Source organism: Tupaia chinensis, unplaced genomic scaffold (genome assembly GCF_000334495.1).
Source record: "Tupaia chinensis unplaced genomic scaffold, TupChi_1.0 Scaffold140218_1, whole genome shotgun sequence".
In the NCBI taxonomy this organism is placed as follows: domain Eukaryota; kingdom Metazoa; phylum Chordata; class Mammalia; order Scandentia; family Tupaiidae; genus Tupaia; species Tupaia belangeri.
The window spans coordinates 639,436-657,200 of NW_006200097.1; the positions used below are offsets into that span (position 1 = coordinate 639,436).

Genomic DNA, 17,765 nt, shown 5'->3' on the forward strand with positions numbered 1-17,765 from the left:
AGGTTGGCGGGGGCCTGCCGCTGCTGCTCATCTCGCTGGCCTTCGCGCAGGAGATCTCCATCGGTGAGGCGGGGCGCCGGCGGGCGAGACGGGTTTGGCCGCGCCTCCATCTTTTGGGGCCTCGATCTTGGCGCTCCCGGGAGTGCTCCGCGCTGCGATGGCGCGGATCCGGTTTGGAGTCCCAAGTGGTGGTTGTCATGTTCGTCCCTCGCGTGCCAAGCGTGCACCTCCGCGGGCTCCACTCGCACTCCCACCCCTTGTTTTGTCCCCGTGCCGGGCCCCCCGGGGCTGTAGCTTAGAGTCGGTGTCCCCCACCCTTATGACGGGCCAAGAACAACAGTCACAACCTCTTCCCACGCCCACACCGACATATCTGTGCAGCCGCCTCGGTTTTGTGCGATTTCCAGAGTGGCCACAGGGAGGATGCGAAGCCGGTGCTGGGAGCGAGGTCGCCTCCCACTGTCCCATTACACATTGGAGGGATTGTTGATGAGCTGTAGCTGGGCGGTGGCCGACGGAGCACACGTGGCTTGGCCGTGTCAGGACACCTGTGTCCCTTAGGTGAGATGGACAAGCCCGCTCTGAGTTCTGGGTTCTCATTGATTCTGAGATGGGAAGTCTGCTTTGGGGAGAGCACGTGGCTATGTGGTTGTTCTCGTCAGCTGTCTGACTCCACACGAGACAGTGGAGAGCCCAGGAAGGCATGTAGGGGGCTGTGGACAGCTGGGGAGGGGGGGAGGAGGTCCTTGGTACCGGGCCTCAGGGGACAATTTGGGGGGCTTTGGGTAAGCAGAGGTGAGTTTGTTTTTAAGTTGTTTTTGTTTTTGTTTTTTAGTTATTTCTTCTATGAACCACAGACAGAGATAGTCAGACACCCCCAACAGATACCTCATGCAGTCCTCCACTCCTTGAATCATGGGTGTGTACATCACACCCACTTTGTCCAGGGAGTCCTTGGACCTGAATCTGAACCCTCCCCCGGGGTCAGCCTGGCTGGGTGTAGCATTAGTGCTGTACCATCGTCCTGCCCCAGAGGTAAGGCCTTTGCCAAGGCTTTGAGATGGCAGGGAATGTCACGTGATCCTGGAAGGGGAGACGTGAAGTTTCCTTGCGGAGACAGGAGGATTAGTCAGGGCTCCTGAAATTCCACAGTGAATACGGCCTAGGTCTGCTTAGAACAGGCCAGTGTAGACTGATCTCAGGAGTGTGAAGTCAGTGACCGAGCAGAGGACAGACCGATTGAAAATAGCACGTAATAAGTAACGGCAGGTGGACTGGGGAAGGCGGTGAGAGAATGGGGCCAGGAGGGCCGCATGCCACGAGGTGGGCCTGGTTGAGGTCTCGTGCATGGAGTGCGTGGATGGCCTGACGAGTGGAAGGGAGTGCTGGGTGACTTCTAAGAGATCAAGGAACTAGAAGTGGCACGTGGATACCTCGTTCTTGACATGCTTCGAGGGCAGAGACTGGTCAGAGCTGGCGTGAAGGTTGTGCGTCTCGGCCAGTGGCGAGTGCTGGTGGTTTTGATGGAGATGGTGAAGTTGGGGGGAAAGTTGGTTAGGAAAGGATGATAGTTTGGTTTTTGTGATCTGCAGTGCCAAGTTGTTGAGCTTGGAAGAAGCTGCCGAGTTCATTATGGAAGATGAGTGTTCGGTTTTCCTGTTCTTTGGGCAAGCATAGTCATGGGGGTTTCCTTCTGCCTTCCAGATGACAGGGAATGAAGGCTTCCAGCTGAAAGGGAAACCACCACGTAGCCTGGGTCCTGAGATAATCCCTCCTTTCCACGAATGCCCCTTGTGTAGAGTTGGGTGGTGGTAAATCAGGAGTGGTCCCGTCCTGGACGGCTGGTGGGAAGGAGACAGAAGGGAGGAGTTGGTCCCCTCCATGTCCACGCTCCACCTCTAGTCCTCCTCCTAGGGGGACTCTGAAGACGATTGCCACCTGGTACTGAATGTATGACACATCAGAAACTTCTTATTCTGGTGAAGCAGAGTACATTCTTAAGAGACACACAGGAAAAGGAAGGAGGGTGACAGCTCTGGCAGGGCCCTGTACCACAGTCCAGCCCCTGCCAGCCCAGATCCTGAGCACACGCCTACATAGCCAGCGTGTATAGAGAGGTTTCAGGATGTGAACTGAGGACCTCCCCATGTAAGCCTAAGTTGTGTTGCTGCTGCACTACCTTCTGGCCTCCCACCCCCGTGTAAATTTCCTTAGAAATTAAAAACTTCTTTCAAAGTTGATTGACTTCTTAGAGAGAGGCAAGCACTCCCAATAAGGTGTTGAAACCACGATCCACCACCTAGCCCGCCACTCACACGGGTCCAGTGTGAGGCAGCCTGGATCGGTGAGGGCTGCAGTGGGGACAGCGCCGTGGGGACTCTGCCCTGCTCCTTCACCAGGTACTCATTACAGAAGTCATGAGGTCTGGAGGGACTGTGCGGGCTGGTACCTATCGTCAGGGTGGAGGGCAGCTGCCCGGTAGCTTTGATTTACTTATTGTTGAGAAAGCACTCCCCACCCCACCGTGGGATGGTCACGCTGCCATCTCTTCTCTCTCACTTCTTCCTCCTTGCAGGGTTTTGGGCATGCCAACAGGGAGGACATGTTTCTCAAGCTGCTCAGTCCGGACTCCAGCCGCGTGCTGGCCTTGTGGGCTCTGGCGGCCTTTATCAGGCCAGGATCGTGGTCCTCTGTGGTAGTTTTGCAGTAACGTGGGGCTGCCCGTTGGCCCTGGTGTGCCCTGTGGCTGTGAGGGTAGCGAGCAGAAGCCCTCCGGAGGGAGTCCCGAGGACGCTCGTAACTTCCGAGGTGTGTGTGGGAGCATTTGGCCTTGAGACCCGGAGCTTTCAGGTTGCCTAGAGGTGCTCAGGTGTGTGCCTATTCAGTAAGGCCTGATACTCCTACTCAGCCTTTCTAGATTCCACAGACCCACTCTCCTAGCGGGTCAGATTCAACTGGACGAGGGTGGAAAAGCCAACTGCACGGAACTGGCACACAGCAGAAGACGACTTACACGTAATCGTGACTTTGGACACGGAAGGCTCTGTGCTGCGGGCGGGGGGAAGTCGGTACGGCTGCCTCACCAGCCCTCACTTTCCCTTCCTCTCATTCTGTGGCACGTCTTCCACGTGCTCAGCAGAGATTTAGTCCTGAGCACTTGGAGAGTTCTCCTGTGTCTTCCCTTGGGGGATCATGGGGCTGAGAGGAAGGGGGCGTTCAGATGAGGGACCTGGTTGCTTGGAAGACTGCCCTCTGAGCTCCATGTCACAGTACAGGCGCTGTCCTGGGTCAGGCCGCACTGGCCCCCTCCCTCCCAGACGTCTGCCCATGCTCATAGCAGCAGGGGCGCGTGTCAGTACGGGAGGGACGGAGTTTGTGTGACAGCACCCAGCTCCCCTTCTGCGGAGAGGAGGGATCTGTGTTGAGAATGCTGACGGGCTGCCCCGGGGAGGAGGGACGAGCACCATTCTCAGTGACTCGGACATGGCACACGTGCCAGCCACTGTTGTGGAAACTGCTGGAAGGCGGTTCTGTGTCCCAGAGGACTCCCATTTCTATCACATCTGTTCCCAAATGCCAGTAAGGGTGCAGCTTCTTTCCCAGACAGTGACAAGGTTTAGGACGTAGCTAGGGACAACTTAGTGTGGAACAGGAGCGTGACTGCATAGCCTCACGCCCTGAGATCTGGGAGTGTTTATCCAAACTGTGGAAGAAATGAACTGCCTGCATGTGCTGCTGTTACAGACCGAGTGTCCCCCATCCCCAATTCCTAGGTCGAAGTCCCCCCTAGTGCGATGATATTCGGAGAGGGGGACTTTGGGAAGTAATTAGGTGTAGACAAAGTCACAAGGATGGGACATTTATGGTAGGATTGGTGCTGGGCAGCTTAAGTCATCGGGTCTGTCATGGCTGAATTTAGGCACGTTTTTTGGGACTATGGGTAGATGCTTTTCAGAACAGGTCGCTTTGCAGGAGTGTCCGTAAGAGTGGCCGATACTTAGGCTCAGGGCGTAGGCCCCATAACAACACATCCTCAACTCACTTAGAACCAGGAGCCGAGAGAAATGCCTAGCCTCTTCCAGACTCAAGCTGTCCAGAAAGACACGTGTTGCTTGTGTGGTTTACCTCGTTAATTTTTTTTTCCTTTCTATACAAGTAGTTCGTCAATACATTTTCATGGTGATAAATACACAAATCTCGCCATGTGCTAGAGGTGACATTATAGACACCTCCCTCTGCCTGACTGTCCTTTCTCTGTGCTAATATAACATATTAGCATATAATACCTCATTTTGTGACAGACTGCATCATACAGTAGCTGTTTTATCCACTTCTAGTGGATAAAAGTACCCAGAGATCACCTCACTATTAACAGGCAGGAAAATATTCCACAGTATATCATCATAATCTGTCTCAGCAGTCCCCCAATAGTAGATAATTATCTTTCAAAATGTCTGTTCCATGTAAAGCTTACTTATAAAGCTTTTCAAATACCCCCCTCCTTCCATGGGAAGGAAAGGAGATGAGAACAGTATCAGTTTCCTGAAGGGTGAAATCATTTCCCAATTTTGAGTTCTTAACTTCCTATTTCAAGTAAGTAAAAAACCTTGTATACCACCTCCTTCTAACTCCCCGTAAGCGTGACTTATTAGAAAATTGGAGGAGGCCTTGTGATGTGCTCCTGGTTAGACGAGTGGCATGACCCTGGGCCAGTGGGTGGTGTAGTGGTTAGGGTGCTGGACTCCCACGTGGCCGACTGCAGTTCAAGTCCTGGGCCCAGTGGCAGACTCTGGACGCATGTGCTTGTGTGCCCAGAATTCCGGGCAGGGAAGAGAAGGGATTGAGGTGCGGCCATCCCCTCTGTCTCTCCGTCTCTCTCCAGCTAACATATGCACCCTATGACAAAAACCTTTAAAAACAAACAAAAACATGACCCCTTTCAGAGGTAAAATTGTTACTTTTAAGTTGGACTTACTGATCAGTGTTCTAATAAGACAGTATACGTTTTCTTCCTTTCACTTCCTACAAGATGCTAGGTAAATGTTTGTAATACTCTTTCCACCAGACTAGGGTGAGGACAAGGACCGGCTGTCTACTGTCAGGTAAGTCTCTGTCCATAGTTTCCAGCATGAAACTGGACACATAATAAGCATTCGATAAAGTAGGTGCAAATGATCAGAAAGAACAGAGATGTTGGAATTTTAGTATTTTTGGATCCTGAGTGTTAGTTTTTATATTGTCCCTAAAATGGGATTTTATATATCTTGAGTCAGTATAAAAAAATTAGCAAGAACTTCAGAAACCGTGACCAGCAGGTGGCATGGTAGTTAAGGTGCTGGGTTCCCATTATGACTGAACATGTTCAAGTCCTAGACCTGGCAACTTGAAAGTCTTCCCTGGCATGTGTGCCCAAAATTCCAGGAGGAGAATAGAGGAGAAGGGGGTACAGTGTGATCATCCCCTCAGGGGTGATTTCTCACTTTCCTCCTCACTGAGGATATTTTTTTTCTAAACGATCTAGAATCATCGGTGATTATGGTAATGGTAATAGAACAAGAAATGACAGTAAACAAACAGTAATGATATCGATACACTGCAACTTACCCAAATAGCATTTGTTCCCTTTCAATGCACCCTGTTCTCTGGATTTAAAATACCCAGTGAATGGGCCAGCTGGTGGTGAGGAGGTTAAGACCCCAGATCCCACATGGCCAGCTTCTCGGTTTGAATCTTGCACCTGGTGGCTTGGAAATCACACCAGGAATGTGTACGTGTGTCCCAAACCCTGAGGGGAGAATGGAGAAGGGGTTGGTGTAGCCATTTCCCCAGGGGGTTGATTTCTCACCATCCCCTGCCCTGTTTATCTCTCATGAGCACACAAGCCCTAGAACAAAAAACTAAAAAAAAAAAACAAAAACAAAAAACAAAAACAAAAAACAACCCCCCCCCAGCAAATTAGAGGATTCATATTTATTTATTGCCCTTCTCTTTGTCCCCTTCACCCTCCTAAAACAAGGAAAAACATTGAAATAAGGCTATTGTTGTGGGGACACTATTGTTTTGAAATAGACAAAACCCTCATCCCTAGTAAAAAGTGAAAATAAACTAGAATCTTCTCAGAAACTAGGTTTGAGTTAGCAGCTCTTTTATTTATTTTAGATTTTTGCCATAGGAGGCATACATTCATTGGAGCAAGAAAGAATGAGCAATCACCCCGGGAGTGGCTACACCGTAATACCTTCTCTGTCCTCTCAGGATTTGGGGCACGTGCACACACCTGATGTGTTTCTCAAGCCACCAGTCTGGGACTCGAACTGCACAGCTGGCCATAGGGAATGCCACGCCTAAACCACCACACCGCCTGCTGGCCCAGCAGATTCCTTGTAAGACCATACAGACACCATACTTGCGCATCGCATTGCTCTTTGGATTGCTTTCTCATCAAAGCCACTCCAGACCTCCCTGAAGGAGGCGCTGAGTTTGGTCCGGGTGGGGAAGGAGAGGCAGTTGGGAGCATTGTGCCCTGGGCGAGTGGGGTAGTGCCAGGCTTTCCAGGGGCAGCAGGCATCAGGTGCCTGGGGAAAAGGGGGCCTGAAGGGAACCTGCGTGGGGCCTCTGTGGGGGGGAAGGTCCATGTGCCTGTGGAGACTGCCGATGGGGGGATTTCTCTCCCATTTCTTATCTCTAAAGCTTCCTTTGTCTTTCTGAATAATTATATTGGTTGTCGGGAAAGTCACGATGCATTTTTCCTTAGAAAAACCCAATATATGTATGTATTTATCTGCTTTTAAAGGTCAGGCCTGTTGTTGAAAATATGGAAAGAAAAAAGCCATAATTCTCCCACCAGAGAGAACCATTGCTCTATTTTGACCCCAGACTATTTATGTATATGTGTGTAGAAAGGGGTGGGGGGTCCTTCAAAAAGTTCATGGAAAAGGTGTAATTGAAAAAATAGTGTGTGTGGACTTCATTTTATTTTGTACCAAAATAAATTTATACTAATTATAACATGTCCGAGCAAGATCTGGTTTGGGGCACTATCAAGGATACTGTGTGTGAAAGATAAGACACAACTTGTGTATCTACTTTGTAAAAATCAAACACCAAGTCAGGGACGTCTTACCATGTTCTAGCTTTGTACTCTTGACTGTTGTCCACAAAATAGAATGCCGTGTAAGTGTAACCCACAGTTTAACCATTTCGCTCGTTTTTGCTCCTACTGATAGTGTTGGGAAGGACACTCCCACAAGGTCCGGGGTCAGAGAGCTTCCAGGTTGCATCCGTGTGCTGGGAGGGTGAGGCGGGACGGGACGTGGCACCTCCCAGCTCCAAGGGACAGACGGACAGTCCTTCTCGGGACCCTTCTGGACCTTGCCCTTTGTACCCTTCCCTGCCGTATCTTCAGAACGTCCTCTGTAGGAACTTGGCGACAGTAAGTGCGTGCGTGCCTGAGCTCTGTGAGCTACTCTGGCAAGTGCTCACACCCAGGGAAGGGATCTTGGGAGCCACTTAGAGCTGAGTGCACAGAAGTTCGGTTCCTACAGTCTTTCTGATCGCAGGAAGCTGTGATCACTTGTGGATGGGCTAATAAAGAAGAAATACTCCAAGAGATCTAGCAACTTCCCGATAGGTTCAGAGCGTGGTGGAGATCCCCACAGAGGGATAGGCAGGCTCTGAGTGCGCTGGGAGCCTCCCCTCAGGAGATGGACTTGTGTGTGGCAGGCCTGAGGTGTTCCCTGCAACAGCTCTGCACTGTTCTGCTGGAGTGGCAGTGGCAGTGGAGGGAGTTTTCCAGATTTATTTTCCAGATGTTTATCCTGATGTTTGTGTATCCCCAGAGGTAACTCTTGTTTTAACCGCCTACACCCTTTCGTAGGGCGCAGTCATGCTGCAATCCTCTTTCCTCCATTTCTCAACGTTTTAAGCACGTGCCCCTGGCATGGTTTTCAGGCTGCCAGGGTCGGGAGTCAAACCAAGGTTGGCCATGTGAGATCTGATTCCCAACGCTCAATTCTTAACCACTGTGCTACAGGGCCGGCCCTGCTCTTTGTTTCATGTGTGTCCTACATGTCTCTGTGCTCTAATACAAAAGCATTATTTTGTTTGTATTTTAACATTGTTAGATTCATGTGTTGTACATATTATTTTGCAATTTGCTCATTTATCTTTAATGTACAATGGCAATATTTTCATGTGAATACACATAGATCTGCCTCTTTAAATGTGGCATCATTTTCCGCCACGTGACTAGACCTCAGTTCATTTAACCGTCCATTCGTGAGCTTGCGTGTCCATCCTTTTCTTCCTCCCGCAAACGGTGACTCGGTGAACACCCCGTATGTCCTCCCTCATGCAAAATGTTTCTCCAGGGCAGAAGTTCCCCAAATTTTTAGTCGATGGCCCCTTTATATGCTTAAAATTTCCTGAGGATTCTAAAGAACTTTTGTTTATGGGTTTTATCTATTGGGCTTAGCGTGTTAGAAAGTACAGCTGAGAGGGGTTTAGCAAGTGGTATGGTATGGAAGGGACTGGATTCCCACATGGATGACTGCAGTTTAGTCCTGGACCTGGCAGCTTGAAAATCATGCTGGGCGCATGTGTACCCAAAGTTCCAAGAGGAGAATGGAGGAGAAGGGATTGCAGTGTGGCCATACCCAGAGGGTGATTTTTCAGTGTGTCTGTCTGTTTCTGACAAATACACACACCCTGTGGCAAAAGCCTTTAAAAAAAAAAAAGCTGAGACACATAACTTTTATTAAACTCATTGCCTGTTATATATGTCATATTTTTATTAAGAATAACTTCAAAGGCAAAAACTTCGTCATGAGGGAGGCAGCAGTACTCATTTTTGCAAATCACCTTGGTGTCTGACTGATAGACCCTGGGTTCTCCCATCTGCCTCTGGCTTGTTTCATGTGACAACCCGGGACATAGCCTCTGGAAATGCCTCTGTTTATAGTCTTGAGAGGAGAGAATAAAAAGGTGATAAATAACAATGCGTGGAATTGAAAAAATGGCTTTAACATCATGGACCTCCAGAAAGAGTCTCAAGGGTTTCCAGAACATCCTTCAGAGCCATCGCTCTCAGGTTAATCTGGAGAGAGGAGTTGGAAGTTAGAGGGTTCAAAGGGCCGCGTCTTTTACATGTAAAAGGTACTTTTACATGTACTTAATACCCTCATCAACAGTGTAGGGGATACCCCTCTCCCTCTCCACCAACACACTATTTTCAGGTTTTAATTTGCCGTCCTCACTGTCTCGGGGCCCAGCTCCCCATTGACATTGGGATTTATAGAACTCATTCCTGGGCTCTGGCTGGCACACTGGGCAGTGTGTGGGGATCAGCCCTTCTCGTCTGCCTGCTTGCCTTACCTTCTGGCCTGAGGTATTTGATCCTACATCCTGCCTTCACCCTTCTGAAATACATCTCAACTCTCTTTATCTACCTTTTATTATTATTTTTTAATTTAAAATGTTGAAAACAATACAGTTTCACTTCTGAGCCCTCTTTTCCTGTTTGCGTTTGGCCCACCAGCCCAGCTGCCACGGCGCCGTGGTGGCACAGGGCTCTGAGCGCTGGGAGCCACGTGGAAGATTGCAGCGCGCTCTCCGGGTAGACCCGTGCACGCCAGTTGGTGCTGGTGACGCTGGCTGGGAAGGTTGAGGGAGAATCATGCTGTGAGACTCTGTTGAGGGTGATTGTCTGTCTCTCTGCCTCTGTCTCTCATGAAATAAATACCTAGTTAACTAGTGAAGCTATCAAATATTTATTAGGAAATGTGAAATTGTCTTTTTTTTTAATTTACCAGAGGGGCATGCGTGCTCGCTGGAGAGAGATGAGAGAAAGTGAGAAAGCACCTGCGTCAGGGATGGTCACACTGCAATCCTTTCTCCATGTCTTCTTGCAGGGTTCCGGGCACACATGCCCCATGTTTTTCAGCTGCTGGGTGTGGGACTCGAATTGTGTAGTTGGCCACGTAGGGTCCAGCCACCTTAACCACTATGCCACTGGCTGGCTGAAAATGCTTTAAAAAGCGTTTCTTTTGTGGACCAGCAGGTGGCATGGTAGTTAAGGCGCTGGACTCCCACATGGCTGGCAGTGTTTGAGTCCCAGATCTGATGGCTTGGAAAATCACACGGGGTACATGTGCGTGCGTGCCCAGAAACCTGAGTAGAGAATGGAGAAGAAGGAATTGCATGTGGCCATCCCCCATGGGGGCGAGTGTGTGTCAGTGAATAATTTCTCACTTTCCCTTTCTCTCTGTCTCTGGGGGGTACATTCATCTTATGGCAAAAATCTTAAAACTTAAAAAAAATGCTTCTACCTGCACCACATTTTGGAGACTTATGTAAATGTCCTGAAAGTTCTATAAAGGCACAGCCACTCCCCTGTGGCAAGGCTCCTTTTCAGACAGATGTTCTTATTCAGTTGTCCCTTGGGGAAGTTGGTCTCTCCTTTGATTGCGCTGTGTTGTTCATTTCTGAAAACCAATAGTGAAACTCATTGGATGAAATAATGAGTGGAAAGAGGCCTGACACATACTTGGTGTTCAGTAACTGCTGGTGGACTTCAAACGAGCATAAATTAAGCTTCTACAATCTGAAGGCCCTTTGCCACCATGCCACCTGCTGGCCCAGGACATGCTTCTTAATAAGGCTTCATCTCTTCCCTTTAGACGCACTAAGCCTTTGTGTCCCCAGGTAGCTTTCTCCGTTGCACACATTGAAGTGAATAATGGGACAGAAACTGGTACTCTTCAGAACTGAAGGAACGCTTTTACTATACTTACTGCTCAATCGTGAGGAACAGCTGCCCAGAGCATGTATGACCAGTTACACCCCTGTAAAATGAGGGCATTGGACTAAAATTAGTTTGCAGGAGCACTCCCGTGCCCTCGCTTCTGGCACTTGGGCCCATGCCCACCTACGGGAGTTATTCTTTCATCCTTTGCCTCTGCCATGCATTTCCTCCTTGATTGAACACAGTCATGGCGTCTGTGCTGTGCACCAGGGTCTGGCAGCGCAGAGGCAGGTGAGGTTCTGGGAGCCCGCAGTCTGCAGGGAGATGGCTGCCCCTGTGATTTTGGAAGCCTGGCAGTGAGAAGTGCTTTGGAATGAGTGTCTTGGCGGACATGACCCTCAATGACCCTCACAGTCAGACGCATTGGGGTTGGTGTGCTGAGGAAGTCCCCCTTAGCTGAGTTCCACATCAGCATGTGACGCCCTCTTGGAAAAACTTGAAGATGTGCATTAGAGAACCTTTTGTGGAGGGGGAAGTGGGAGTGGCATGAAGAGCCTGGAGAAATGGCCAGGGGTCCAACTCTGGAGGACCTGAGGGATCGGTGTGTTAGATTGGTGAGTTTATCCAGCAAATATCAGGGCTTTTAACAATGATCATTGTCAAACCTTGGCCCAGGTGCTCTGCGGAGAGCCTCTGTGACATGTGACAGTGTGTGGGGAGCCCTACCCTGTGTGTGCTTTGAGGACTGGCTGTACCGGCCCTCCCATAGGGTGTGCCTTGATACATTCTATGGGGCAGGCACCTCATCAAAGCTCGTGGGGAGCTGGGCTGGGATGCTGTTGCCCCATGCTGTTGTCCCAGGGCTCCTGGGGCCCATTTGGGAAGACTCAGCTGGTCACGGTAGCGGGTCTGCTCTGACAGCAAGGACACTTCACATTCAGAATGGGCTTTCTGAAGTCAATTGGCACAGCACATGGCGAGGAGTAAGGCTGTCCCTGGTGGTGGTGAGCAGGTCTGGAGTGGATGCCTGCTCTCGGTGGGCCCCAGGGACCCCCTGTCACCTAGCAGGGCAGGAAGCCCTAACCACTGAGGGCCTGTGAGAAGCTGGCAGTCCTGAAGGGCCTGGCTGGGGCTCAGGAGGTTGACAGCCAAGGGGCGGGAAATATTGTCACAGTGACCGTGTGTAGGCAGTGTCTCCTTGTCCCTTCCCCTGCTGTCCCGAAGCCCAGCTGATACCCCATTTGTCTGGGCCTTTGAGCGTGACGTTTTTCTCAGCAGTAACCCTTCAGATCCTTTGTATTTTCTCACTTCTGAGAGACCACGTGGAATAGTGGTTAAGATGTGAGTTTGGGAGCCAGACTGCCTGGGTTCTAGTCCTGGCATGTCACATGTCATTGTGAGACCTTGTAAGGCTAGACGCTGTCCACTGGATAGAGAGGGGTAAGTGAAGGAACAGGGTGAGAAACAGTGTCACAAGAAGCACTCTGCAGGCTGACTACTGAGTGTACCCTGGTCCTGCGGGACCCTCTGACCCAGGAGGGCCTGGTTGGTGTAGGGTCAGGTGGTGTGCTCTGATAGTCTCGGCCAGCCCAGCCTGTCACTGGGACGTGGTACATGGACAGTCAGAGCGCCGAGGACATGCACGCTCCCCCTGACCTGTTCTGCCAAACCCTCCTTGTCATCACTTAGGGAGTCACGTCTGGTCTTTCCAGCATGTCCTCCCGGGACGTCCTTGTCTGGTCCCCAGCTAGACTCTGCTCCAGACACCATGGCCTGCCCTGTCTTAAACATGCCATCGACCTCCAAGACTCGAGGCGTTTGCTGGTGCTGTTTCTTGAACATGTGCCACTTTAGCATCTGCATCTGTCACATGAAACCTTGGTGCCTGTTGAGAACGTCCTTGTATTTGCAGCCTATTGCTGGTACTTTGAAAGAAGTAACAGTTGTGGTCAGTTCTTTGCATTTTCTTGGAAACACTGATCTTTAATTCAGCCTTGAATTTAGGTCCTCAAGGCCTTTTCTTACACAAAACAGCTCATTGTAGAAAGTACAAAGGCTCGCTTTCAAAAGGCCTCTTTGAGGGAAAGATTCTGCCAAAGAACTTGCTGGAATCCATTGGTCCCTTTAAGATCAAGTTGTCCAAAGCCACCTTCATGGTGCGTTTGGTCTGGAGTTGGGAAAGATAAGATGGATGGGTAACCAGTAGGTGAGTGGGAAGTTAAAATGATTATAAGTGCCCTGAAGAAAATAATACAAGATGTGACCAAGGAACCTACATCCTTGTATCCTTCCCATTTTACTGCGGGGCAGGGCACTGCAGATGACACTAGCTTCCATGAATTGAGGCCTTCTGTGTGCTAGCACTTGGCAGGTGTTTCATGAAATCTCATAGGACCTCTGTGAGTCTTCTCAAATGGGATGCATTGGGTTCAGAGAGGTTAAGAAATCTGCTAGGGAGACCAGCAGGTGGTGGAGTGGTTAAGGCACTGAACACCCATGGTTGGAGTCCCAGCCGGGCAGCTTGAAAATCACCCTAGGCACATGTGCGTGCTGTGCCCAAAATACCGAGAATAGTGGAAGAGAAGGGATTGCAGCATGGCCATCCCCTCTGAGGAGTGATTTCTCATTTTCTCTCTCTGGAGAGCTCATGCATCATATAGCGAAAACCTACCAAAAAAAGAATAAAAAATGAATTTGCTAGGAAGTAAATGTGAAAAACCCAATACCTGTTGAGTATAATTTTATTTTATTTTATTTCTATTTTTATTTTTATTTATTTATTTATTGGGGGGATGGTCATGCTGCAATCCCTTCTCCTCCATTCTCCTCTCGGGATCTTGGGCACGCACGCACACGCGCCCGGTGTGAGTTTTAAGCCACCGGGTCTGGGACTCGAACCGCAGTCGACTATGTGGGAGTCCAGCGACATAGCCATTACGCTAACTGCTGGTTCCCTAATTTTATTTTTTTTTAAAGCCAGATTTAGAAATAAGTTTCAGAACTTCTTCTGATAGACGACTTACCTGACCCTCTTTTCCCCCTTGTGTTCTGTAACATCCATTTCTCATGTTCATCTTGGGGTTGTGCCCAGTTTCCCCACAGCCATCTCACAATACAAAACAGAGAACCACCACATTGCAGGATTTACTCCTGGCTTGCACATATCACATATCCTGTTGTGACATTTTTAATGCTGTTGCTTATTAGATCTGGCCCCTCTCTTCCATGACTTTAGACTCTGTCCCTTCTGGGTGAACTCCATGCCACAGTCCCCTCTATCCTGCTGACTGTCTCTCTGACCCCATACAAGGGGTGTGAAGTGCTCTGGGTAAGGTCCTCACACCCCAGCCATCGACTCCAGGTGGTATTCTTGTCGGATCTCTGGTTTTTGATGACACTTTTTATGAACTTGGGTCTAGAGCTCAGGACTGGGTTGGTGGGGGGATCGATGCTGGTCTTCACTGCTGCAGCTAGCTGGCCTTGCCCTCGGCAGTGCCAGGCCTTCTCTCCTCCACCAGCCCCTGCCCTGCCTCCACTTCCCTCCACTCTGGTCACTCATCCCCAAGGTGTCATGGTGGCGGGGAGACAGTATGGCCACATACTCAGCGTTCTATCACAGCAGGCCTCACTTCACTTAACCCGTTTGAGCCTCTGTTCCCTCACCTGTAAAATGGGAACAATAAGTAGTTCGTAAGTTTCCGTTATTAAACCAAATGAGCACCTACTGTCTGATAGCAGTGCTCAGTAAGTACTCTCTTCTCCTTACGTGGAAGACTGTGTGTTGGGAAGGCACTCATCTGTGAACATTTCTTAAGCGAATGACGTAAGTGGGAGTCACGTTGGTCCCATCATTTCTTCCTAGTGTGTGAATGAGTTGTGCCACCAAGTAAGAGTTTGGTGAATGAAGCAAGCTGAAGAGCAATGAGGCATGTCCACGGGGCCCACTCGGCCCACACGCTTGCTCCTGGCCCTGGTTGGTCATGTACCCTGTCTGAGCTGTGCTGTCACTCGGTCCTCTGTCGTCTGTGTGCATTTGCCCTTGGTGAAAGTCAGCCACCTCAGCCTTGCCTTATACATCCCTTCGTTGTGCAAGAGTTTTTATTTGGGTAGTGACTATTTTTGTTCTTTTTGTTTGATAAAGAACACAAACAAAACGGCAAAGATTTTGAGGGCTCTGTACCAATCCCACTTGCTCCACAGGCCTTGTTTTAGTCTTTTTGCAGATCACTGCTTAATTTTTGAATATATAAATAGCATATCAGAGAGATTTGATTTCCTTTTCTACATTCTGTTTTGTTTTGTTTGCATTAATCTTCATTTCATGGAACCAAAGCTTTTGTCTGGGGCCAGGCTGGGACCAGGTCTTTGGCCCAGAGACTTTGGGTAGACGCGCTGTGGCTGTCTTCCCACCGGCCCTCACCTGGACTAGTGCAGTAGATTCCTCACCGTCTCTGCTTCTGTTCTGGAGCCCTGATGGTTAGTTACTGGCGCAGGATTCAGAGTGGACCTTTTAAAATAAAATTGGGGCCAGCAGGTGGTGTACTGGTTAAGCCTCTGGACTCCCACATGGCCAACTGCAGTTCAAGTCCTAGACATTTGCTTTCTCACTTTCCTTCTGTCTCTCACTCTGGTCAAATTAATAATGATAAATAAAAATGTTAAAAAAAATGAAAATCAGATGATACCTTCCTTTAAAAACTCTGTAGTAGGGCCAGCCCTGTGGTGTGCCAGTTAAGCTCAGTGCATCCGGAGCTGGATCCCACATGGCCAGCCGCAGTTGAAATTCCAGCCTCGTTGGCTTGAAAAGCAGGCCAGGCATGTGTAAATGCCTGCCTCAAGTCCTAACAAGATGGAGGAATGGAGGAAAATGATTGCGGCCTGCCTGCCCCCGGGGTGCTTTCTCTCCCTCAGTCCCCTCCTAGCAAGTGCATATACCCTCTGACAGTTGAGCAGCACAAAAGCTGTTGCCATGACCTTCGCTCTTGACTGATCCACTTCTCCTTTGCCGGGTCACGTTCACTTCTTTGTAGCCACTGCTTTGATCATTCTTTGTCTTAGGGATGGATTGTACTGGAAATGCCAGTGTCCTCTCCTGTTACAGTTCTTCAAAGAGATGCTTCAGGGTCTTGACCCACTGGTTGAACATTTCCGTGAAAAGATCTGCTCTTGTCTGCAGCTGATGGTGTACGATAGTTTTAGTGCCCATGAAGCAGAAAGCTTGCTCAACTTAAATTTTTGTCACAATTGTGTATGTTGACCCACTGGAGCAGGCCATAGTGTTGGCTGTTGTTCTGCTGTTAATCGCCAGTCCTCTCCAATTAGGGCACAAACAAGATGGCGTTTTCCTTGTGAACTGAAGTGGATGGTCTGCCACTATGAGCGTTATCTTCAGCGAGACCTCGTTCTTTTAAAAAGAAAAAACAAACTGAAAAAAAAAACCCACAAAGAAGCCCAAACTATTTATTTATTTGTTGTGATTTTCAAGCTGTGGGGTCTGGGACCTGCTCTGCAGTTGGCCACGTGGGAATCTAACACCTTAACCGCCATACCACCTTCTTTCTTAAAACAAGTCATCCATGTATAAACTCTGACTTCTTTGGGATGTTGTTCCTGTGAACTTTTTGTAAAACATCAGTGATTTCAACATTCTTACATTCAGATATCACTCTAAATTCGACGTTTATTCTTGTTTTAACTTGAGCAGGATTCATGTCCTTCTGATAAGGGCGCTTTTCCAACTGATGTTTTATTCTTCGAAGTGCCTCAAACTAGATTCTTTTTCGAAGTGTTACAGCGAGCTAGTACGCCTTTATTTGGGTGCCAGAAGAAGCTGAGCTCCATGCCTAGTGGTTTGCACAGCACACATTGTGCGTGAACTTTCTGAAGACCCTCTCATTTCCTAGCTTCACCTGCTGGAAGGGCCTGAGAACAGTGACGCGTCAGTAGCCGTGAGCTCATCTAGCGCCTAAATCTTGGTTTTAAAACTCCATTGCCCATGGAAGGGAAGTCAGGTCTTTGCAGAAATGGCCAGTAGTGGAGCTGGCATAGAGAAGTACAAGGTAAGCACATCTTGTTCCTGGGGATGTGGAAGTACTTAAAAACGGGGGGCATGTCGAAGGACGCAGGAAGTAGCTTGATGTGGGGCTATTTTAACAACCAGGTGAGTGCCAGTCACGGATTATAAAATCCGGACTAATCAAGGATTACACGGGTCAATATTCATACTGAAAAACAAAGGGAAAGCTCCTCGTGAGAGTAAAGAAAAGGACGCCATAAGACATGTGGATGGGAGGCTAGTTAGGGAGAAAAATGGCCATTTTACAAGGACAGTTGAGATATTTGCTTCACTGCCGGGGGAATGTTTGCTGAGCACACAATATTGACATCATCTCTGAGGGTCTGCCCCAGGCCCTCTGCCATTTTGCAGGGCTAAGGGCACTTAGACCTGGCAGACAGCACCCGATCTAAGTGACCACTGTAGTGACATCAACAGTCATGGGGAAACTAATCGCCTTCCCCCACCCCTCCTTGGTGTCCTGAGGAGGACCGCGACCCTTTTGTGCTAGTCTAGCCTTCGATGCAGGACCTCGATTGGAGCATGGAGAAGCGGACACAAAACCGAGGACATTGCACAGAGCAGAGCTGGTGCGTGCCCCACGAGTTGGGGTCATAAATGGCAGAGAAGGGCTGGGGAACCGTCCCGGAAAGAGGTGACTGAAGAAACCTGACAACTGAGTCCATGTGGAGTCCAGACTGGGCCCTGACTGGAGGGGAGAAGGAGAAGTTGACATACAGGGTAGTTTGGGAAATCTGAATGCAGTTAACCTCGTATCAGGCTTTCTGTTGTTTTTAAGGGGTGGGGGCTGGGGGAGGCGAGTGTCCTTGCTTGGGAGGGGGAGGAAAAAGGAAGAGGCAAGAAAGAGGCATTTCGAGAGGGTGTTGATAGGTCGTGATCCTCCTGCTCAGCCTCCAGGTAGCTGGGATGACAGACATCCCTCCCCCCATCCCCACACCCCCCTACCCC

The 17,765-nt window shown here is 49.4% G+C and overlaps 1 protein-coding gene across 1 annotated transcript in view; it reads left to right on the forward strand.

Moving 5' to 3' along the window:
* Positions 1 to 14: 14 nt before the first annotated feature.
* PANX1 (pannexin 1) overlaps positions 15 to 17,765 on the forward strand; it is a gene marked incomplete at its 5' end in the record, with an annotated part of 41,140 nt that continues 23,389 nt past the window's right edge. The window contains 1 exon segment of the mRNA XM_014593313.1: positions 15 to 63. Within this exon segment, the coding sequence (XP_014448799.1) occupies positions 15 to 63 (49 nt within the window).